At 42.9% G+C, this 16,641-nt stretch overlaps 1 protein-coding gene and 2 long non-coding RNA genes across 7 annotated transcripts in view; all 3 read left to right on the forward strand.

The window, feature by feature from the left end:
* LOC125964950 (uncharacterized) overlaps positions 1–16,641 on the forward strand; it is a 340,974-nt gene that overhangs the window by 39,090 nt on the left and 285,243 nt on the right. The gene's annotated exons all lie outside the window — the stretch shown is intronic.
* Positions 1–16,641, forward strand: part of LOC125964949 (uncharacterized) — a 260,419-nt gene that overhangs the window by 8,004 nt on the left and 235,774 nt on the right. The gene's annotated exons all lie outside the window — the stretch shown is intronic.
* Positions 7,365–16,641, forward strand: part of TANC1 (tetratricopeptide repeat, ankyrin repeat and coiled-coil containing 1) — a 230,760-nt gene continuing 221,483 nt past the window's right edge. For 3 of the 5 annotated variants that reach the window (XM_049712019.1, XM_049712023.1, XM_049712020.1), the window contains exon 1: positions 7,365–7,589. In XM_049712019.1, coding sequence (XP_049567976.1) covers positions 7,401–7,589 — 189 coding nt within the window. In that variant the 5' untranslated portion in view covers positions 7,365–7,400. Of the gene's footprint in view, positions 7,590–7,990; positions 8,096–16,641 lie in introns of those variants that run through there. The other 2 variants (XM_033421826.2, XM_049712022.1) reach the window with 2 other exon arrangements.

Raw genomic sequence — 16,641 nt, forward strand, 5'->3', positions numbered from 1 at the left:
TTGATACGTTTGTCATTCTGAGTGATGATACACAGGACCTTTTGTTTAATGACAGTTTTTTTCTATTATTATTTTGGTTTTCATCTTCCTATTATTTTTTTTGCCGTCTGATTTTTTAAAATTAAACTTTTTGTCTTGGGATCACTTTTTCCAACACATGCAATTGTAAGAACTCATATAGAGCTTTCCTGTCCCCTTTACCCAGTTTATCCCCAATAGTAATATCTTGCAAAACTATAGAACAGTACCACAAGGATATTGACATCGACATGGTCAAGAAACAGCAACATTTCCATCACTCCAAGGATCTCTTCTGTTGTCCTTTTATAGCCACTCTGCTCTCCCTCCACCTTGCACCAACACTGACTCCTCGCAACCAATAATCTGTCCTCCATTTCTATAATTTTGTCATTTCAAGAATGTTATATAAGTGGATCATACAGTATGTAACCTTTTAGAATTGGCTTTTTTTCATTCAGCATAATCCCCTGCAGATTCATCCAAGTTGTGTGCACCAATAGTTCATTCCATTTTATTGCTGAGTAAGTATTCCATGGCATGCATGAACCAGTTTGTTTGACGATCTGTCTGTTGCCGGATCTCTGGGTTGTTTCTACTTTTTGGCTATTACAAAGAAAGTTGCTATGAACATTTGTGTATAGGTTTTCGTGTGAACACAAGTCTTCATTTCACTGGGATAAATGTCCAGGAGTGTAATTGCTGGGACATATAGTAGTTGCATATTTAGGGTTTTTTTGGTTGTTGTTTGTTTGTTTTTAAAAGTAACTGCTCAATCATTTCCCAGAGTGGCTGTATTATTTTATATTTCCACCAGCGATGTATGAGTGATCCAGTTTCTCCAAATGCCACCTTATTTTGAATAAGTTAAATATAGATTCCCAGATAAATATTAGGACAGTTTTTTTTTTTGTTTTTTTTTTTTAAATTGCAAGTACCAATTCTTTGTTAACAAAATTTAGGCCTCTAACATTCTGGTTGGCTCTTGGGGACAGAGTGAGGGTGTGGAGAATTAGAAAGAAGATGAAGAGCCTAAGAGGACATCATCTAATTTTAACCCCCAGTGATTGCTGTCTTCTTTTGGGTTCCTGATGTCTTGTTTTAACCTGATTCTATTGTAATTGTATCAGTAATCTCTTTCCCTTCAGGTGGTCTTTTCAAAGGCACAGAAAACCTTGAAGAGTGAGAGGCAATAGATTAGCTGTGAAAGCTAGAAGAGCTTTGAATTCACTGAGAGGTAACAGGGCTTTAGCTACAGCTCACTAGGTAGTCAAATCAATCTTTACTAAGTAGCTGGTTTTTAGAACAAATGCTCTAGGTAAGGGGTGACTTCTCTAATGAAGCCCAGTGATAATTACATCATGCCCTATTTTCTCTTAGGCAGACGTGATTCCCGTTAAAGCGATTGAAACATTTAGACATGACACACACAAAAGATCTAGAGTGCAAAAGTGTAGATTTAAACATTTCTGCCCCAACTTTAAAGATTTTTAATAGACTGTTTTAGATAGAACTTCTAATTATTGTATTACATACCAAGACTAGTTTAAAAGATAGTTTTCTAAATGGAGGAATCTTGCTGTATGAACATTTTGGCTTGGAAGTTGTCTCTGTCTATCCTACATTGCCCTTTAGTAGAGAAACCTCTCTCTGTTCTAGGAAATTGATTATCATCATCATCAATAGAATCAATATTCCTCATCCATTTCTGCGTTAGGATTTTTGATCATCAAAGGGGAAACAGCAAACTGATTTTTAAACAAAACTGTACTTTCCGGTTAGTCTAGACTCTCCATATTTATGCCTCCTGTTCACTGCCCTTTAAACCAAATCTTGTGGTAGGTGCTAGTGTCTGATTTATATTTCTTCAAACAAATATGCAACTGCAAAGGAGTTTTGACTAGTGCTTGGTGTTACAAAAAATGTTTATATGGGTTCAAGCTCATAATCTCCTTAGTGTATCAGTACTATTTCACAGAATTGAAAGGATGATTATTAGTTATTAATAATGTAAATAAGATGGTAGTGGCACTTGGAAAGAATCTCAGCAAGAATTTTTAAAGAAGAAACATTTCCTTTTAATCAGTATATTGTGTAGTTAAGAATTTCCATATGTTGATTTGCATAAAGTGAGGTCCACCTGTATTGTATATATACTACAATTTTTCTTCCTTATCACTAACACAGAAGAATAATGAAAATGGCCCCTGACTACTACTGTTTGAGACAAGAACTGCCAATTTACCCCCAGATGAGCCTCTGAGGGCTTGATTGGAGTTATTATCTACTTCTGAATCATTGTTAAGGCACTCTTCCTCTCACATTTGGCAAACGAGGGCGCTCTGGGCTGCCCTGATCAAGTCTCTAGGTTGTTATTCCAAACAAAGTGGTCCCAGGTAATGGGGAGGGAAAACATAGCTTATTGTTTATTAAATAAAAATTAGCTTTTGTAGAGCATTTTCTAATTTATTAAGTGCTTTTCACCTTATTTCATTTAATCTTCCCACCAAATCTGTGAGGCAGAGATTCCATGCTACCCTCCTTATTTCATAGTTGAGGGATCGGAGGCTCAAAAAAACTAAGTGAATTGCCAGGAATCACAAACAATAACCGCCAAAGTCAGAACTGGAGTCTAGATATTATGACTGTAATGTCCGGAATTTCATATAACTTGCTGAGAAGAAGGAAGGCACCCCTCACAAGGTGGGGAATAGTAAAATGCATTTGTTATGCTCAAACTTAACAGCACATTTCTCCTTTCTTTTTAAGCCATCTTAACCAGACTCAACAACATTTATTGGAAGGATTATTACCTGATTGCATTACCTTACCCTTCCTGAACACAGGAAATTTCTCTTTCCTCAACAGACCATTTCACCATCAGAATATTGGACTAAATCTATATTTTAAATGTTAGTCAGAGGCATGCCATCTTAAACCAGATTCTCCCACGATTTTAGTTACTCCTATATTCCAATAAGGAAATGTGAACCCCTGAATCTATCTCCCTACTTTCTTCCCTCAGTGGATTCCTTATCAGTTTAAATAATTCACGGCCTAGCCACTATTGGATGAGCTTCTGCAATATTGGCAGGCCATGTGCTAGACCTGCAGAGGGGTTTGTATGTCCAGTTAGACATAATTTAACTGCCTGAATAACTGTGTACAAGTATGGCTTTTGATATCCCTGGATGGATGTCTGCCATTAGCCCACATCTGACCATGCATTGGTGTATGTGTGTGACCTTGGATTGTCACACACACAGGAACTGTGTAAGGGTATGTAATTCCTTTGTTTTTCCCAACTGATTTCTAAATATAACCCAACTTATTTCATTATTCCCCAGGTTTTAAAAAATTAGTTTCCTCTCCAAAACTTTAAAAGGGAAAGGAGGAATGAATGGATCAAAGCAGAATGAATTCTGTAAACATTAAAAAACACTCCAAAGTAGGCAAAGTGTTTGTGGGCTGAATTATTTTGAGTCTGGATTGCCTACCTTGCCTTCATTTTTTTAAAGTCCTGTCTCAGTTTTTGCATTTAATTACTATACTGTTTTATTTTTTTAACATCTTTATTGGAGTATAATTGCTTTACAATGGTGTGTTAGTTTCTGCTTTATAACAAAGTGAATCAGAGATAGATATATATATATATATATATCTCCCCGTATCTCGTCCCTCTTGCGTCTCCCTCCCACCCTCCCTATCCCACCCCTCTAGGTGGTCACAAAGCACTGAGCTGATCTCCCTGTGCTATGCGGCTGCTTCCCACTAGCTATCTATTTACATTTGGTAGTGTATATGTAAGTCCATGCCACTCTCTCACTTCGTCCCAACTTACCCTTCCTCCTCCCCGTGTCCTCAAGTCCATTCTCTACGGTCTGCATCTTTATTCCTGTCCTGCTCCTAGGATCTTCAGAACCATTTTTTTTTCCTTTAGATTCCATGCATATGTGTTAGCACATGGTATTTGTTTTTCTCTTTCTGACTTACTTCACTCTGTATGACAGACTCTAGGTCCATCCACCTCACTACAAATAACTCAATTTCGTTTCTTTTTATGGCTGAGTAATATTCCATTGTATATATGTGCCACATCTTCCTTATCCATTCATGGACACTTAGGTTGCTTCCACGTCCTGGCTATTATAAATACAGCTGCAGTGAATATTGTGGCACATGACTCTGAATTATGGTTTTCTCAGGGTTTATGCCCAGTAGTGGGATTGCTGGGTCGTGTGGTAGTTCTATTTTTCGTTTTTAAAGGAGCCTCCATACTGTTCTCCATAGTGGCTGTATCGATTTACATTCCCACCAACAGTGCAGGAGGGTTCCCTTTTCTCCACACCCTGTCCAGCATTTGTTGTTTGTAGATTTTCTGATGATGCCCATTCTAATGGGTGTGAGGTGATACCTCATTGTAGTTTTGATTTGCATTTCTCCAATGACTAGTGATGTTGAGCATTCTTTCATGTGTTTGTTGGCAGTCTGTACTATACTGTTTTAAACATTTCACTTCTCACTATGTCTTCTATACTACACATACCATAATAAACACTGGCTATGATCCTAACTTAGTCTTGCTTTAAAATAGAAGTACTTAAGAATCTGAGCAAGGGAAAATAGCGTACTAACACTCACAAGGCACATTCTTTTCTCACGCCTTCCTCAGCCTATTGCCCTGGGTAATAAATTGTAGGGTAAAATAACCAGTTTATTTGCTGTTTCCTTTCACTCTGCTGAGAAAAGCTACACTGCTGGCAAACTGACAGAAAATTTAAAAATAGAATCCAGTATATTGTATGTATGCTTGGTGAACGTGTTCAACATATAACATTCATGTGATCTATATTTCTTTTAATTTTTTTTGACTGGAATTAACAGAAATGTAATGAGTGAGCTTTTTAAATTGGATAGGGTAAGCAGAAATACTGTAAGAAAAGCAAGAGGTGATTCTTGCCCTCCCCTCCCCCTAAAACTCAAGCCCTCACCTAACAACTAACCAAAAACATCTTTTATTTTTTTAAGGGAAAAGCAGATTTTTAAAAATCATTAAAATTCATTTTTTGAACCTGTGTTCCACTAATACTACACTTACTTAGTTGCTTACAAAATGTTCATAAATTTTTCTTGCAGACTTGGTCTTAATGGATCTCCCTTTCTTTTCCTCACCCATGAATTTTTATTACTCTGTGTTTTTGGCCTTGTTTTCTATAAAATGTACCCTTTTCACTCACAGCTTAACACAGCTTTGATGTTCTTAGTATGACATACTGTATGTAATGTTAACTGTTTAAAGTGGAGATCAGATTGTGCATAATAACATAGTTAATTATAACTACCTAATAACATAGGTAGTTTGGATTATATAAACACTACAGGAAGAAGGGGAGACAGGGCCCTTCTGCGTACAAATTTCAGATTGCTAGCTGTATGCCTGTTTAGAATGTTAAACACTCCTAACTAGGCAGTGATGAAGTTACTTCTTTAATGACTGTGACTTCTGAAGCTATAAAGACAAAAAATTTTCAACTAGAAATAATTTAAAGATGATGCTGGTAATTAGCATATTTACTTTATGTGATTTGCTACTTAGGGAGCTTTGAGGATAGAGGGAAAAAAATGAATTTCATTGTCTTCAAAACCCAATTTAACAGAGCAATTTCATCAAAAACTTGGGGAATATAACTTAGAAGAGCCAAAGGCAGAAAAATGTGATACAAATTGTAAATTTCATCCATTTATACATTTCACCTATTATAATGAAGTCAAAGTGGGAGGCAGGGAACTGTACCAGTCTATTTCCCTAGGATTGTTTCTTTTATATCTTAATATTTAAGATTAGTTAGACTAGCATGGAGTTTTTTTTTTTTTTTTCTTTAATTTGTGTCATCCTTTTATTACTGAGGTTGCTGTCCTGCTTTTTCATCTGTTGTTGAAAGACTGGTAACTTTTGTGCATTTCAAGAGAAATTAAAACAGATTACCATATTTTTCAGCAATGGGACATTTCAGAGTGAAGAAATAAGTCAACTGCTCTTCTGATTTAGTCAGTTTATATTTTATTTAAATATTCATATCCTGCTTTGTTTCAGGAAGACTTCAAGCCTGCTGATACATTTACTGTTCAAATATCAGCACAGTAATAATCAGGCCTTTGAAACTGTGGGTGAAAAAGCCAGCAAGTTTCAGTCATCTTTTATTTATGTAAAGAGATTGTGTGGCATTTTACTTCCTGTCCCTTTTCACGGGAACTTGAAATATGGACGCTCCTCTCACCGGGTATCTTTATATTGGGAAGCTCTGCGTGAGGTTGAAGTTTTTATGTGGGGACTCGTTTAAAACACAGTTGTCTTTAAAGGCGGATTTGCCACAGCAAGGTTAGGGGTTGCCAATAAATCCATTTATAGCAACTTCTGTATTCCCTGCTCTAGACACACCATTGGGGTGCCCCGTGCATGATTCCCACAGGCCACACAAGACAGCAACAGTCCTAGTTGATCCCTCCGTGAACAAGCCTGGTCTAAAAGCCTTCGGGTGTGGAGTAGGCTGCGCCCCCCAGCCTGAATTGCCTGCCTGGGAATCCAGGATTCCTGAATCCATAGGCCCTACCCTGGCTTTTGCTCTGCTGGGGGATAACAAAACATTTTGGGAACTCGGGAATTTAATTTACTGCTACCGACCGAAACAATAATAGCATCTTTGTGTTTCTCCTACCTCCATACCTCCCTCCTCCCGCCGATATAAGCATGACGTTTGCCCTCCAAGTTTGTAGCACAGACAACACAGGGCCAGCCCCAAGCGGCTGGAGGAGGCTGTTGGGACCCGGCCCCGGGGACGCTCGAGGCAATCACCGGTCCCCAAACCTCCCTAATTCGCGTTCGGGAAAGAAAAAGACACAGCAGGCGAGGTGCCCTTTACACCTTACATCTGCCTTAGCTCATTCTTGCCCAAGAAAGTGAGTGAGTGTGTATGTAGTTAAGTGAGGCAGAGAAAATTCAAGAAAGCCACACAAGTCACCCTAAAACATCCACCAAAACTTCATCTTGGTTAATTGCTCCCATATGTCCTTCTCGGCTCTTTTCAAAATGCAGCAAGGAGGGGAGGCCAGGCCACTTCACTGATTTTTTTAGAGGTTGAAAAAAAGATGGACTATCGCCCATCTTGGGTCCAATCCTGCAGGGAACCAAGCGCAGCCTCGGGGGACTAGCCCCCAAGGGGGAAGCTGGGCACCCCGCAGAAAGTTCACGCGCCGGGCCCCAGTGGTTCTCGGGAGCCGCCGCAAGCCTGGGCGGGGAGGGGCGCGGGAGGCGCGGCCCGGGCGGGCGCGCGAGAGGAAGGTGCCTCCGGGAACACGCGCAAGGGCGGGGATTCGCGCTGCCAATGAGGCCCCGGTGTGGGCCGTGCGAGGCGGAGGGACGGGCCGGAGCGCAGCCTGAGCTGTGGCAGCTGCGGGAGCAGCGGCCGCTTTGGGAGCTGGCGGAGAGGCAGCCGCGGAGCGCAGAGCTGGCCGCGCCCCGAGGCCCGGCCCTAGCGGTGGGGAACCGCACCGAGGGGCTGGAAACTTTCCCGGTAGGTAACTCCCGCCGCCCTGGCGCCGCCGCCGGCCTCCGCGCGTCCCGGGCAGCGCCAGCTGCTGCGGTGCAGAGGGGAGCGGGGGTCTCGGGAGGAGGAGAGGGTGATGGGAGAGTGGAAAGGCATGTGGGAAAGTTTCTGGAGGCTCCCTGCCCCCCCTTCGCTGGGCACACCCGGGAGCTTTCCGGGGATAGGCACGAACTTGTTGGGCGCCTCGGGCCTCGGTCCTGGCGGCTCTGGAGAATCGGTACCTTCCCTTCGCCTCAGCTCCGCGCCTGACCGAGCCGGCCCCGGGCGGAGCTGGGGTTCGGGGGCGCCGGGAACGCGCGACTGCACGCTCGAGTTTCTGGACCACCTCCGCCCGGCGCGTCTCCGCGCCCCCTTTCCCGCCTCCTCTGTTGCCTTCGGGCTTGGCAAGGGCCTGGGCTGCGCCTGGTACCTGGGGTTGGGGGAGGCGAGGAAGAAGCGCACCTGGCACCGCGGGGTCCGGGACGCCCCCGGAGGTGAGCGTGGGTCGCGAAGTTGACGGGTGAACTTAAGCCTCGGAGGGAGTCATATTGCCCCACTCTGGGCTGAAAGTATTGCTTCGCTTCCAAGAACACTGCGATGAGTATATCCACGTTCTTTTTTTGGGGGTGGGGGGGAGCTAGGATTAGATCTTTAGGGAGAGTGAGAATTGTTTCAAGATTGTGTATCCCCCCCCGTTCTTGGAGACTGAAGAGTGCTCACTTCTTTGGGGGGACTTATGTCAGGGCGCACGTTTTTCCTGCCGGACTTTGGGGTGCGGGCGCGCAGCGCTGTGGGTGTGACGGGCTCCCCGCTTTGGCGCGGCAGCTTTCCGGAACGGCTGGCGAGGAAGGAAGCCCCAAGGCATTGTGTGCCGAGTTTGCAGACAGAAATGTCTCTGGACCGGCGTTCTCAAAACTTACTTCACTTATTGTGTAAGGCTCCGGGAGGAAATGCGGCGGTGGCCAGGTAGAAATACGGCGCCGCGGCCAGGGCTTCGGAGGACGCCGGGCTCGGCGACAGTCTACCCCTCCCAACCCCCTCCAGTCCACTGTTGGCAGCCCCAGATCCCCGTGTCTTGAGGGGTGGGACTCGTCTCTGTAGCGCTGTTCCCTGCTTGAGTCAACTCCGGGAGGTTAGGAGGGCACCTTCATCTTGAACTTGACCCTAGGAGCATCGCCGTCTTGGGCAGGTTACAAGGTAAAAGGAAGCTGAATCTTCCCGTGGGATGGGCCTCGAGCTCTGGCATGGAAAGGAAGTGACTGGTTAAAAATCTTTGAGGAATGGCCTTAGGACTGCTGAGGTCATTAACTCCAAATGCCACACCATCAGACTGCAGAAGTTAATGTGTTTGGAGGGGGATGGGGATAGGAGAGGAAAGGAGAAACCTGGTGAGTTGGTACAGAGAGTTGGTATTTCTGCGTAGTGGAAATGAAGGGAGTCTGCATCTCTGCTTTCACCAGATCCGCTACTCTCTCTCTCTCCCTCCCTCCCTCCCTCCCTCCCTCCCTCCCTCCCTCCCTCTCTCTCTCCCTCTCTCTCTCTCTCTCTCTCTCTCCCTCTCCCTCTCCCTCTCCCTCTCCCTCCCTCCTTCCCTCCCTCCCTCCCCCTTTTTTTTTCTTTCCTTCCTGGGTCATCGTTATTCCTGCCAGCCTGGCACTCCTGGGATGGGGGAGGGGAAGGAGAAGAAAGCAGTTGGGAAGCTTCCCTGGCCAGCTTGGAGGTATTTAAGATCTGCTACTAGGAAGATTCCAGGATTTTAACAGCTGCTTTTTGATTGCTGGGAATGAAAGAATTTATGAGCCACCGAGAGATGTTCATTATAGTGGTAGTCTGACTGTTTTACTCATCTAAGCTACTGAAGATCTCACAAGGGACCTTCCCTTGGAGTATGCCAGTTTTTGCAAAATTTGTGTCAGCCAGAATGCTTGGTGAGTGTCAGTCAGAACTCATCGTAAATATATCCTGGAGGTATTAAGATGAAAAGTATGTGGGAGTGAAGGAAATATGGTATCTGACATCCTTCAGGACTTCCTCTTAGGGTTGCTCCTGTTACCTGCCAAGTGAATTCGGTCCAGGCTTCCGGATTGTTGTGATTTGACAATAAGAGATGGGAAATAGTGTCATCGATTTTAGTGGAGGCAGGAAAGTCCAGAAATAAATTTAAGGTCACTTTTCATGACCCTGTCTTTCAGCTGTGATACCACAAACTTAACTTTTACTGGGACTTGGGAGCCATGGTTTTCCTGCTTTTTTGGTTTAACCACCAGAATGTCTAAATTATCATAATTTATGTCCATCGTGGAACTAAAACATAACTGATTCATAGTCAGCCTTTTTCTGCTTCCCATAACAGCCTGTAGAAAAGCACATTTCGTCTCTTTAACCACACACAATTTATTTGGTGCCATGGTGGGTTTTTGATAGTGGGTGATTGAGGGCACAAATCTAAAGACAGTGGAATTTTCTCGATTAAATTTTTCATTTTTAGGCAGCACCCCCCTCTGAGTTGCTGATTAATTCTTTGTCTCCCAGGAACATTAAAATCAGTATCCCTGGGCTGCTAGAACTGTAATCCATATTATAATGATGTCTGCCAGCATAGCTGGAGGTTCATGTTATGTCGATGTTTCCATTAGACATTTCTAACCCAATTGTAAAGATTTTTGTCTGGGTTGGGTTACAAGTAGGCTGTGAGTCTCATAGTCAGGGAGATGGTTTTATTTTTTTATTTTGGTACGTGGGCCTCTCACTGTTGGGGCCTCTCCCGTTGCAGAGCACAGGCTCCAGACGCGCAGGCTCAGCAGCCATGGCTCACGGGCCCAGCCGCTCCGCGGCATGTGGGATCTTCAGGGACCGGGGCACGAACCTGCGTCCCCTGCATCGGCAGGCGGACTCTCAACCACTGCGCCACCAGGGAAGCCCATGGCTTTTTTTTTATCTTTCTGATGAAAAGTTTGTTTAACTTGTAAGTTACAGGAGTAAAGTTTACAAAAGCAAAGTAAAGCAGAAGAAATATATGTATTGCTGGGGAGAGATTTGTTTTAGTTCCTAGGGTAGCTTTGTTTTGAACCATCCTTTAAAATGCATATTTCAATGGTGGAAAAACTAGAACCTCTTCCCAACCTCCCACCAGTTTACAAATGTTGTCTATTTACTAGGCTCTTAAGACTTTCTGGGCCTTAGTTTTCTCATTGTTATCATCCCTGTAATGGGATTACCTTTCAACCACAAAGTTCTGTGACTATCCAGTAGTTTGAGAAATGTAGGCATTCTGGAGCCAGTACTGTAATATTAGAATAGTACTTTGGGGTTTGTAAAGGGCTTTACTTACATATTTTATCCTTAAACCCTCAGTTAAGTAAACTGAGGCGGGACAAGTTAGATCAGTTTGCTTGATATCATCTATAAATGGTGGAGGTGAACTTGAACCTAGGTCTTCTGATTCTCCCTATTCCCACCCCCATATCTCTCTTTATTCACGGAGTCACAAGTAAGTTGGCTAAAACTTGACAAACAGACTAATGTTAATATGTGGCATTTCATTTATGGGTCATTTGGGTTTCAGAACCCCAGGGTTAACATCTATGCTTTGATGTCAGAGATTAAAAACAGTTCAGTAATAATGGTAATAAAACTTTCTTCCCAAGAGAGTTTCAGAAATTCACATACCTCAAACTAACCATTTGTTTATTTTCAACTTCTTTTTTATTAAGGAGGCTTCAGGGTCTAGTGCGATTTATAATCCAGACTAGTAACCCAGACAGCATTCTTAAGGAAATCACTTCTCAAATCTGTACATCTTTTTTAAAATAAGCAATGAACATATCATTTGCCTTTCTTCTTGATATCTCTCAGCTGAATTACAAAGCCTGGATAAATGTCCCATTTTTGGTGACATCCTTCTTGGGCTCTTTCTACTGATGTCTGGGTAAGTCTGATTCTGCAGCACTTCCTGTGCTAAATAAATTCTTCCCTTATGCCATTGGCTTAACGGTAAAGAAGTAGTAGGCTGCAGGTGACCCATTTTCACTGTGACTCTAAATGTTTGTACTGTGTCCTGCTTGCCTATTTAAGAGCGGTGAGTGCAACTTGACACTCATCTGGAAGCTGGTATGGATTTTCTTTAAAAGGTTCTAAAATAAAATTAGGTGCTAAGCTATAGGCTCTTTTATGTCTGAGCAACCTGTTCATCTTCAGCTCTTTAAACTTATTCTCAGAAGACCATCTTTTTAAAATATTAAGCAATGGGGTTTAAACCTCAGGAAGAGGATGCATCAATGAGTTCTGATTGGCTGACTATAAAATAAAAAGGCTGCCATTTTCAGGTGTGCGTGGAGAGACAGTGTTATGAAGCAGTATTTGCTGATGAAGTTGGGAGACTTGGTTATCAGTGTAACAGAAGGGGACGAGAGCAGCAAAGCAGAAGAATGGCTTCTGGTTTTTTATTATGAGGAGAATGGATTTTGAAGGTTAGGGGAGGACTTTTGATAAAGAAGGCTATCGGGAGACGTTATCTTGTGCAGTGTCGAAGGGGTTCTGGTTTGGGTTGGCTGTGTTACTGATGAGAGATACCCTTCTAGGGTAGATGTTGTCTCTAGGGGCTCCTGCAGGTGTGTGTGATCAAGGAGAATATTCTGGAAAGAAGAGTCCTATAGGTAGCAATGTCAAGGACAAGAAAAGTGTTGCAGAGGGATGGCATAGTCCCTGAATTTTAGCACAGATTTTGCCGCTACCATGAGGGAATTTATTAGTAAAAATCTTCCAGTCACAACTATATAGATGTGAACCCAGGATGTTCAGCCGTACAGCCCAGAACCACGGTGACTCACCACCCACCACCCTGTCTGCCACGCCCAGAACAGAGGCTTATCACCTCTGTGAGTTGGGGTCGGAGTTGGGGAAGTCTCTAAGAAACACTTGGCTGTGACCTTTTCATGCATATATGCTCATGCAAAAATGGGATCTTCTATTACATGTGCTTTTGAAGAAATATGTAAAAGATTCGACACACAAGGGTGCATGTAATGTATCTGCACAGTTTAGAGTACAGTATATACTTATGGGATGTGTTTTTTCTCCTGTCATATCTGTACATTCTTCTTTGGCACTGTTTTAATGGCTGTTTAGTAAATCCATTACATACATTACTATAATTTATTTTAACCAGCCCATTTTGACATTTAGGTGTTTTGGAAAGAAATATCTCTCAGGCTATCAGAGCCCTTTGGCTCAGATATGATTTACTCATCATTAAATCACAGGGCCCAATAAAAAATAAATTAAAAAATCATAGGGCCCAGCACACAGGGGTACCTGGCTGCTGGTACCTTCAAAACCTCTCATCATCAAGAAACTGACTCTTTGTTCTCAGTTCCAATTTGAGAAAACCCTGGCGAGAACCCAGATTGGCCTGATGCCAGCCAAAGGAGAGTTACGGTTGGCAGTCCCCATTAGACCCACAAGATGGGACTGTGGGGAGACAAAGTATCCTACAAAGAAGGGGGTTATTATTAATGGTAGAGAGAGAGAGCTGGGTAAACAAAAAGAGCTCGCTGTCTAACGCAAGATATGTTTCCAAAAGTGGTGTTGATGGTCATAACAACATACCAATATGCCAAATAATGTGAACATTTTTAATGCTCCTGTGATATATACCCTATAGTCTTGAGATTAGTAGACTTTTCCACACTCTGTGGGGATTTGAATTGCTTCGTGCACAGGCACTTGTGTAACAGGGTATTGAATTACTGCAAAAAACTCGGAAGTTGGTCATTATTCCTATGTAACCCATTATACTCCCCTCTGTCTGCCATGCTTTATACTAAATTACTTGGGATTAGTAACATCAATTCTTAATGTTTATTGAGTGCTTGCTGACTCTGAACTAGATGATTGAACTTTAAAAATTCTGTGGAAATGAAACAGCATTGTTCTTTCTTCACCCACTGTCCTACATATGTAGAGTGCTGGGGCGCAGGGATAGTTTCTTGCCCATACCACAGCATTCCCCATCCTGGTCCTCCCTTCCTTCTTGTGGCTTAAACCAACAACCCTTTATTTGCTTGGGATTCAGAAATTGGAGCTGGGTTCAGCAGGGCGGCTTTTCTGCCTGGGTCTAGGCTCACTCATGCTCTGTGGTTACATGATTCATAGCAGGGGCCCATTGCTGTAAGAATTTACCACATTGCTTGATAACATAATGCTGCTTTTGATTAGTTTTCCATTGCCCATGTGTTGCAGGGTAAGTTGGGTGTACCTCCGGTTCCAGGGAGTGCATCTTGATTAAGCCAAGTTAACCTTAGTAATACCATCCATACCTGTGACTGGTTAATGATTAAGTGTTTGACCAACTATTGGGTCCCACCATATTGAGAACCTAAGATTGTCAGTACAATAAAACAGGTTGACACTCTGAAAATCACAGAGTACAAAGACGGAAGGAGCCTAAGACCACAGGGACTTTTTTTAGCTGCAGAATTAACCAACCCTAAAACCACTGTGACTCAGAACTTCTTATGTGGGAAAATTTTTTTTTATTATTGTTTGAGGCAGTGATCTCCAAAGTGGAGTGTGCCAGACCATCCAATATGGGAAGAAAGAAAATATTAAAAGTTTATCTAGAAAAAAAAATAAGCTTTACTAATATTTAATAGATGAGTTGACACTGGTTGTTATATCTGAAAATCTTCTTGTCACTTAGGTTATAGAAGGTCGCCTGAGGGAAGAGGAGGCATTTTACAACCTGGTGGAACTGACAGTGGTACCCTTATTCTTATTCTTGTCTTTGGTGAACTCTATCCATGTAAATGGATTTATGGGTTACATCATCTAGTTTGTTTTTTTTGTTTTCGTTTTTGCGGTACATGGGCCTCTCACTGTTGGGGCCTCTCCCGTTGCGGAGCACAGGCTCCAGGCGCACAGGCTCAGCGGCCATGGCTCACGGACCCAGCCGCTCCACGGCATGTGGGATCTTCCCGGACCGGGGCACGAACCTGTGTCCCCTGCATCGGCAGGAGGACTCTCAACCACTGCGCCACCAGGGAAGCCCTATCATCTAGTTTTAAGTAGACTGACTACAACAAAATAGGCAAGTGGTTTAAAAAGATTCTTGCAAAGAAAGTTGAATGGTAATGATGTAAATCTACAGGAATAAGAACATGTAGACGTGTTCTTAGGAAATGCCTTTTAAATCAGATTTAATGAGTTGGCACCAAAATTGTGCATGGATGTGTATTAATAAATGCAAATAAACCTAAGAGTACTGTTTGGATCGTTCTCATCCTTTAAAGAGTTGTTGATGGATGTTTTATAATGTATATACCACATTAGTATACACATGTAATTCGTAACTAGTGTTTTAATTATGTATAAATTATTGGGGTACATGTTTAATGTTTTTACTGTTAGGGCGGCATGATCAAAAGGTTTTGAAACCCCAGTGTAAGTCACTTATTGTCCCTTATTGTCACGTAGTTTTTGTTACTCGCAACTGAAAACACCATAGCTAATGCAAGGACAGATAAGAGCCCTGGCTGTTCCCCTTTTATTCATAGGTTTCAAGATTCTCTGTGGTCTGATTCGTAACTTTCTTTACTACACCCACTTGTCCTCCATGTGTCTCTGCCACTGAGACTGTAACTGTCCTACTTCGTTTCAATTTTGCCTCTGAGGAGGCTGTCCTCTCCTTCCCCCCACCACTGAACTTGTCGTTGTCCTTCAAGGCCTAGCTTAAGTAAATATTGCTTTCTCATTCACATTTTTCTGATTTCTCCCTTCTGCCTCTAAATGGTTCCTGCCATTTAATCCCCCCAGCACATTGCTTGTACGTTGATTGTAATGTTTCTCTCTTTTTGTCTTTTATTAAAAAGTCGTTTGCCTGCTTGCTTTGCCTATGGGCTGTAGGCCTCTTGATGGTTGGGTCCTGGCTTGCCTTAGTCATTTTTAAAAATTGCTTGTTTCCCCTTCTGGGAGAAAGGCAGGCAGACACCCCGCAGTTGTTAAACACTGCTCTATGCTGTTTACCGTGGGGAGGGTCTCTCTCCCCCAGCCCTTGACAGCCTTAGGAGGTAGAGAGCGCCATGTACGTGTGAGGGATCTGAGAGCAAGGAGCGTGCGTGGCCAAGACAGGAAGATCCAGGATCCAAACCAGGGTCACTTTATTCCAAAGCAGTTTTGTCTGCCCGCATATGTGTTGCCTGCAGTTCCACGTTGTCCTTCTTTTATGTGGGAACACTGGCATGGGTGAAAATGGAAAGCTCCGTGGGATGATGCTACAAAGATGTTACTGGACCATCCTAGGCAGGTGTAGTGAGTTCAGAGGAGAGTCTACTCTCCTTGTGGGATAATAGGAAAGGCCTGGAGGATGATATGTGTGAAGATCTAAATGCCTATGGACAGTTAGCTGCCTGCAAGTACCCCCAAGCAAAATCATGTGTGATAGTCCCTGTGGTAGGGTCTGGCCTGAGCATCCCCACTGAGAGACAGGAGGTGAGGGACACTACACTGCTCAGCTGAATCAAATTACTTATGCCGACATTCTCTCCATGGTAAGGATAATTGAGGGTTGAGAGGTTGTCAGCTTTCAACTTGAGCCATGTTAGATATATGTTATGATGGAAAACAGGCGTCTCTCCAGGGTTTTGAGGGTCAGATGACGGAATGTATATGAAAGGGTTTTGAATGTTGTAAATGACTTCCTAGATACCAGGGAGACATCAAATTTGATTCTTTCCTCGTAGTAGTGACTTCTAGCTTAGATTTCTTTGTTAGCCATTTTTGTTACTTTTAAGTGAATTTCCAAAGGATTTTTTAAAAGTACTGGGGAATAGGACACAGTTTTTCTCAAATGAACTACAGATATCTCAAAGCTTGCTATAAAACTTTTAGCCGTGGAGTAAGTAGAATTTGTGGTAAGGTGAATTTGTCTTGGGATTTAGTTGTTCAAGTACCCATAGGATCCGTTTATAAGAATGGGACCACTTCTGGTGCATAAAGATGGAAATCTGGGGGTCTCTGAGGTAAGTTATTAGGAACCCTTAAG

This window comes from Orcinus orca, chromosome 7, assembly GCF_937001465.1.
Source record: "Orcinus orca chromosome 7, mOrcOrc1.1, whole genome shotgun sequence".
Classification (NCBI taxonomy): domain Eukaryota; kingdom Metazoa; phylum Chordata; class Mammalia; order Artiodactyla; family Delphinidae; genus Orcinus; species Orcinus orca.